The 7,096-nt window shown below is 49.5% G+C and overlaps 1 protein-coding gene and 1 long non-coding RNA gene across 2 annotated transcripts; one reads left to right on the plus strand and one right to left on the minus strand.

The window, feature by feature from the left end:
- Positions 1–942: 942 nt before the first annotated feature.
- On the minus strand, positions 943–3,220 carry LOC129121948 (uncharacterized). The gene is made up of 3 exons (XR_008534476.2): positions 3,174–3,220; positions 2,518–2,610; positions 943–977 (listed from the first exon to the last, which is right to left on the minus strand). It is a non-coding gene; the product is annotated as an uncharacterized LOC129121948 (long non-coding RNA).
- A 587-nt stretch (positions 3,221–3,807) lies between these two features.
- Positions 3,808–6,881, plus strand: MYOD1 (myogenic differentiation 1). The gene is made up of 3 exons (XM_054635577.2): positions 3,808–4,521; positions 6,009–6,087; positions 6,631–6,881. The coding sequence occupies exons 1-3, from the start codon at positions 3,967–3,969 to the stop codon at positions 6,879–6,881; spliced, it is 885 nt and encodes a 294-aa protein (XP_054491552.1). The 5' UTR covers positions 3,808–3,966.
- The last annotated feature ends 215 nt before the right edge of the window (positions 6,882–7,096 follow it).

A 7,096-nucleotide genomic window follows, 5' to 3' on the forward strand; every position in this document is an offset into this window, starting at 1 on the left:
TTCCCAGTCTTTTCTGTGAATGTGGTTCAACTTTGGAGTGGGGATGGGGAACACACGCACTTTAAAACAACCTCTGTATTCATCTATAAAAACACTGCCATGTGCCACAGAATGGCTCAAAGCAATTTTAGAATCATGCTAGATTTGCCTGTGTTGAGATTGCTGCTCTCTAATACAGAAGGAGTCTAAAAGATATTTCCATCTGGACTAGATTCCATCACCCATCCTCATGCTGAGCATACCTTATTCAACAATTAGTTCCAGTGACTGCAACTCAACATGAATAAGAGCAATGGAATCCTTCCCTCTCAGTATTAAAATACAGCCCACTAAGTGTGACCAGAGCAAAGCTACTAACTGAATTCTAAACTAGTGCTGCTTAAAACTACTTCATGTACTACTAGTAATGTTTAACCTACTTGTACAACAACCTTCACCTTTTAAAAGGTGATGACCTGAAACATAGTTACAGCTTCCTCCATGGTTTACAGCATTTAACAAAGTCCAACATAACAAAAAACCCAACTTGTACATTTTTCAGAGCTAGACTTACTTGCCTGTTATTTTTCCATGAAGTAGTGCCATGTCTGTTTCTCAGACTTCTCATGTTTATCTTCTAACCAAATGTATCCACACACTCTAAGAATTTAAGTCTTTTTCTCTCCCTTTTCCTTTGCCAGAACATGTTCTGGCCCCTCTGCCTCTAAAGACAATTCTGTTAATTCCAGATAAACTCACAATCAGCTGTTTCCCCAGCCTCTATCCTCTGAAAAAGAAAAGAGAAATCAACCAGTTACTGTAGCTAATAAACTCTTCTTGTCCACATGCTGCTTCTGCTGAGAGGGCACACACACTTGTGAGTATGGTCTCAGATTTAACAATACCTGTCAGTTGTGTATAGGATGAGTCTATCCATGTTTCTCAACGTAGGAAAAATAATCTGCTTCTGCCTTCCCAGCTTACTTTCCAATCACCTTCTGAAAAACAATATATCAAAGATGAATGTAGAATAGGTTAAGGGCAACAGGTCTTATAGAAACTTTGCAAATTATCTTTTTCTGCTGAATGCTTGTTGAGCCACACTCTCTGTATCTGTACTTCCAAAGCAGTGCCCAAACAATCCAAACACACGGCCTGGGACAGCTCTGAAAAGCTAGTGTAGCACCAGTACCCTAAACCTAGCATTCAAACTGGAAGCTCAGGAGAGACCTACCTTAACTGAAATTATGAGTTACAGCCCCAGAGGCTTTCAAAGAGGTTTAACAATGGAATACTTGTAAAAGCTTGCCATAAGAACTACCTATGGTTGCCTGCTCTCAATGTCCTTAAAAGTTTCCAAGTGGAGATTTTTCTGTCCCTCATCCTCTCCACTGTGGCCACACAAAATCCAGAAGAGCATCTCAGGGTTTATTCTTTGCAAGGACATTTTTTCAGGCCTCATTGTACATGGCAACATCTTTCTGGACAAACCTGTCTTTGGGAATAACACTGGAAAGTGGATGTTAGTGGTGGCACCAGCAGGGAATCACAGAATCAGAATTGTTAGGATTGGATGGGATGTCTGGAGATCAGCATGTCCAAACCCAAAGAAGTATCCTCAAGGGCACCTTGACTGGAAGACTACTGTGTGGAATTCACCCTGTGGTCACAGCCTTCTCCTGACCTTTTCACTTGGAGGAATTAATGCACTTGAGCCCACACTCATGGGCAATTATTGGCAAACTCCCTGTAGTGCTTGTCCAAGCCCCACTGTTTGTTACCACTTTGCCAAAGGTAACCCCTGCTCACTCAAGTCCCTGAGTGTCTTTTACTGGGGTCACACATAAGCTACAAGCACACAGAGGCAAAATAGTCTACAACACTGACTGAATATTAGGTAAAATTACCTTTTTCCAAAAAGTAAGCCAATGGTCTGGAGAGAGTTTAAGTATCTTGAGTGGGTCACACTGCCAGCACAAAGCCTTAATATCCCATTTTACATGTTCAGTTGTTACAGCACAAAACTCTTTCTCATTTAAATTTATTTTACATTATTGCATACCTTGCACTATTTTGAATACAAATTATTTTTACTTTATTAGCTGTTCAATAAAGATTTAAAACTAACTATCTTTATTCCTTCTGGATCAAAGAACATCTGTAATAACATTGAAGTGTCTCCAGAAATTTGCCAGACACAGCTGGGAGATACATTTCTAAATGTGCAGGGGTGGCCAGTAGCTCATCTGCCTTCTTGGGACATATTTTTCAGCACCAGGTACATTGAAAGGATGAATTTCTACATATTGTTTTATCTTTAAATAAAACTTTTCTCTTTTAGAGATACTCACAGCTCTCATCTTAGTCTGTACTCAAAGATATTTAGGTAAGTAGAAAATGGGGAGTGCAGATTAGGAATTTTTGCCAAAAAACAAATTGTGTAACAACAGAAGAAGCCACCATCATGAATCATGACAGCCCATCTGAGAAGTCACAGGCACAGGGACTGGGAATTGATCATTGATGGATATTTTTTACCTTTTGCAATTCTGTCAGTCAGCCCCTTGTCCCACTGAAGGCAGAGCTTTGCTGCTGATTTTGAACAAGCCGAAATTTCACCAACATTTATAACTGCAGAACAGAAATTATTTTTAGCTTGTGGGACATTAAATATATGCATTACTCTTTTAATCATTAAGTCAGTGAAATCACACAGCTGAATTGCTGAATTCCACTGAGAAGAACCTAATTTCCCATTTCAAATGATACTCAAAAAAACCAGAGTAAAAACTCTGGCACCCTTGAGGGCGTTACCAAAGCTCATCCCATTTCCCCAAGCTCCAAACTCTCCCCCTGCTAGAAATAAATCCTTATCGAGCGAGCCGTCCAACTGCAGCGAAACCGCAGCAAAACCGCAGCCGCGGCACGGAGTGAGATCCATCTCTCCCAAGGTTTCCGAGTGAAGGTAAACAGAGCTGGAGGAGGAACCCGGAATGCCAGAGTTCGCAGGGACAGATTCTCGAGGGCAGGAAGGCTGGCGCACCGCGGGCCCGGCGGCGCTTCCCGCTGGGACAGGCCCGCAGCGCCACCGGGTGGCCGCCACCTGCCCGTCTCGGCTCTCCGCGGTGTCCCCGCTTCCCCCTGCCCGCACCTCCCGCTGCTCCGCGCTGTCCCCGCTTCCCCCTGCCCCGCACCTCCGCCCGCTCCGCGGTGTCTCCGCTTCCCCCTGCCCCGCACCTCCCGCCGCTCCGCGCTGTCTCCGCTTCCCCCTGCCCCGCACCTCCCGCCGCTCCGCGGTGTCCCCGCTTCCCCCTGCCCCGCACCTCCTGCCGCTCCGCGGTGTCTCCGCTTCCCCGCCGTCCCGCACGGTCCCGGCTGCCCGCGGTGTCCCCTGGAGCCCCCGCAGTAATTACCCTTGTGGCCGCGGACAGACCTGTCCAGGGGCTGGGGGCTTGTTCCCTGTGAGGGAGAAGCACACACCGGTGTGTGCGGGGACAGCGGGGCGCGCCGCTCTCCCCCCGGACGAGAGACCAGCGGCACCCGGCACCTTCGGGCATCGGCGCGGCCGCTCTCCCTGGCGCGGCGGCAGGGCGGGCTGCTGAGAAAAGAAAAAAACAAACGGGAAATGCAGCCCTGCGCGCATCCGAGCGCCCGGGCCACCGCTGCCCCTGCCCCAGCGGGACACCGCGCCCCCCCCGCCGCCCCGGCCCCAAGCCCGCACGGCCGCGCCCCCCGACCCGCCCCGTCCCGACCCGCCGCGCCGGGGGGCTCGGCCATAAATACGGCCCCGAGTGGCGCTCCCGGACCGGCGCGGCTGCGGAGGGGGGTCGGGGCAGCAGCCAGCGCTGGTGGCCTCGCCTGGGACAGGCTGCGAGAGTCTCGGCTCTGCGCACCCGCCCGGCCGCAGAGCAGCCCGGTCGAAGGCCCCTCCGTTCCGAGCCCCTCGCTGTCCCCTCTGGCCTAGCCGCTGTCCCCTCTGCCGCCCCCATGGACTTACTTGGCCCCATGGAGATGACGGAGGGCTCCCTCTGCTCCTTCACAGCCGCCGATGACTTCTACGATGACCCGTGCTTCAACACGTCGGACATGCACTTCTTCGAGGACCTGGACCCCCGGCTGGTGCACGTCGGGGGTCTGCTGAAGCCCGAGGAGCACCCGCACCACCACGGGCACCACCACGGGCACGAGGAGGAGCACGTCCGGGCGCCCAGCGGGCACCACCAGGCCGGCCGCTGCCTGCTGTGGGCCTGCAAGGCGTGCAAGAGGAAGACCACCAATGCCGACCGCCGTAAGGCCGCCACCATGAGGGAACGCCGGCGGCTCAGCAAGGTCAACGAGGCCTTCGAGACCCTCAAGCGCTGCACCTCCACCAACCCCAACCAGCGCCTGCCCAAGGTGGAGATCCTGCGCAACGCCATCCGCTACATCGAGAGCCTGCAGGCCCTGCTGCGTGAGCAGGAGGACGCTTATTACCCGGTGCTGGAGCACTACAGCGGGGAATCGGACGCCTCCAGCCCCCGCTCCAACTGCTCCGATGGCATGGTGAGTGCCCCAGGGAGGACTCCCTGCCACCAAGGTGCCCTGGACACTGCTGGTCCAAACCTGAGCAGGGCGAGTCACCTCTTCCTGCCCTTCCTATAGCAGCTGCCTTCTGTACCTCCCCAGGCAGAAGACAAAGTCCTTTGTCGTGCCTTGAGCACCCACAGCGAAGGGAGGTGGGGTCCCCACATGGCAGGATCTTTGGGAAAGAAGAAGAATCTCTTATACACTTTGTTCCCTAGGATAAGAAGTTAGGCAGGTTCCCCATGTCCTGGAGGAGCCAGGGCAAAGTTGCTGGGGGAGAACTTTGGGAAGCTGCCTGGAATGGGGGCATTGCCTGTGATCCCATAGCTTCTGAGGCATCTCTGTTTCCATCTTCTGCTGTATCTAGACCTTTGAATCCTCTAAGGACAGCAGAGAGCAAGGGCCCCCTAGGACATGGTAGTTATGCGGGAATTGGTAAGAGTCTGGGTTTTGTTTTCCGCCATTCATCATGACAACAGGAGGAGTGTCTAAGCAACAAGAACTGGTTTTTTTGACCCTTAAGAAAAAGATTATCCATTTCTCTTCTCACTCACTTCATCCCCTCCATAAATATTTACAAGCAATAGGAAGGAGAATCCAGAATTCAGTCCAGTTTGTATATTATGGGCATGGGAGAAGAAGGGTGGGTGCCAGAGAGGGTGTCTCATCCCCACATCTTTTGGCTGGGGCTGTAGGTTCAGCCTCTGGTGTGACTCTGGGCTGGTGGGATGTGGTGACCAGAGTCCAGGACAGCTCTCTGGATAGACCATGAACTGCCCTTTCAGACCAGAGACTGATTGTTGTGCTCTGGAGGGGATAGTCATTACTGAGTTCATTATCTGTGATTATGAGATACTTAACAGATTGGAGAGATTTACACAAATTATTCCTCTTCAAGATACAGCCTCTTCTAATACAGGAATTTGATTGTGGATTAAACTATTGGAAACAAATATACTAGTCAATGTTCTAGAGCATTTTCTATACGAAATGGAAATGGGAAGAGAAACTGAAGGAAATACAAAGGGACAAGGTAGACAGAGGCTTTTAAAGAGGAATTAATGTTTAGAAAAGTCTTCAAAAACTAAATTAAAAAGACATAATTCCCCTTTCAGGGGACCAGACAGGTCTCAGGATAACCAGTTTACTCAGGTCTCCCTGTTGTAAACTAAAGATACATAAAGATACATTCTGATCAGAATGCTGGAAAGCCTCATCTCATCTGTAAAGTTGCAGCATTCTATGCAAGAGTGGTAACTTTCCTGTGGAACAGCTGTGCCACATAAACTATTCTGGGGTGGACCCCCTTCTAGACACGTTTTTTCTTACTCAAAGATTCTACTACTCGATGGCATTTCAGACAGGACTGGAATGATGGCAACAGACCAGAGCCTGAAATATGAAATTAGATGGTTCCTGGGATTTGGGTAAGAGTCTGACCTCCCTTGGATTTCTCTCCTTCCCAGATGGAGTACAGTGGGCCCCCCTGCAGCTCTCGCAGAAGGAACAGCTATGACAGCAGCTACTACACAGAGTCCCCAAATGGTGAGTACATGTCCTAACAGCAGTGTGAAACACAGAGACAGAGGCAGGCAGTGCAGCAGCTTCCCTGTGCCTGCTCCGTGTCCAGCTGGGCTGAGAGAGGAACCTGCCTTTCCAGCCAGCAAGCCACTGCTGCTGGTAGGGGCCCTGGATTTCCTCTAGGTGTATTTGCAAATATGGGGATGTGTTATAGCTGTATTTCCCATTTTGCAAATCTAACAGTTGGATAGAAGTATTATGCGACTAATTTCAGCATTTAACCATATTCTACATGAAGAGTTCTTACTCTCTCATTGATCCAAAATGGAATAATTTATGACTGATTTTAAATCCGCTCTTCCCTTTCTATGGACTCAGTGGAGCCTTAGATCCTCCCTGTCCCCAGAGCAGCACACTGTGGTTGCACCTCTCTTCCACTGTGAAATGACAATCTGTTTTCTGGTTATTGGTGTCCTTCACCAGTTACTATTTCCTCTGAGTCTTCACATGCCCACAAATGTTAATTACCAACTGGATAATCTGAGCACCTTTTTGTCTGTTTTTTAGATCCAAAGCATGGGAAGAGTTCTGTTGTTTCCAGTCTCGATTGCCTCTCAAGCATTGTAGAGCGGATTTCCACAGATAATTCCACATGCCCTATACTGCCTCCAGTGGAAACTGTTGCTGAAGGGAGTCCCTGTTCCCCTCCAGAAGGAGTGAGTCTGAGTGATGGTGGAGCCCAAATTCCTTCCCCCACCAACTGCACCCCACTCCCCCAGGATAGCAGCAGCAGCAACCCCATCTACCAAGTGCTATAAGGACCCCTCCAGCTGGACTGCACCAAAACCAGTTTGCTCCGTTTGGCCTCGCTCAAGACCTGCCTTCTAAGGTTGAAAAGACTTCTAAAGACTTGTTCCAATTTTAAAATATCACTGAAAATTCCTTCAACTAACTTTGCAAACCTGTATCACTTCAAAGTACACATAGTTATTTATTGGTTGTTAAACTAAAGTTATTTAATACATCTAGAGAT

The sequence above is a fragment of the Agelaius phoeniceus genome, chromosome 6 (assembly GCF_051311805.1).
Source record: "Agelaius phoeniceus isolate bAgePho1 chromosome 6, bAgePho1.hap1, whole genome shotgun sequence".
In the NCBI taxonomy this organism is placed as follows: Eukaryota; Metazoa; Chordata; class Aves; order Passeriformes; family Icteridae; genus Agelaius; species Agelaius phoeniceus.

Excerpts from the sequence above, each read along its gene's own strand:
- MYOD1 (XM_054635577.2), top strand. The coding sequence starts at position 3,967 with ATGGACTTACTTGGCCCCATGGAGATGACGGAGGGCTCCCTCTGCTCC. Across the intron at positions 4,522-6,008 it reads CCAACTGCTCCGATGGCATG|ATGGAGTACAGTGGGCCCCC; the intron begins GTGAGTGCCCCA and ends TCTCCTTCCCAG. Across the intron at positions 6,088-6,630 it reads CTACACAGAGTCCCCAAATG|ATCCAAAGCATGGGAAGAGT; the intron begins GTGAGTACATGT and ends TCTGTTTTTTAG.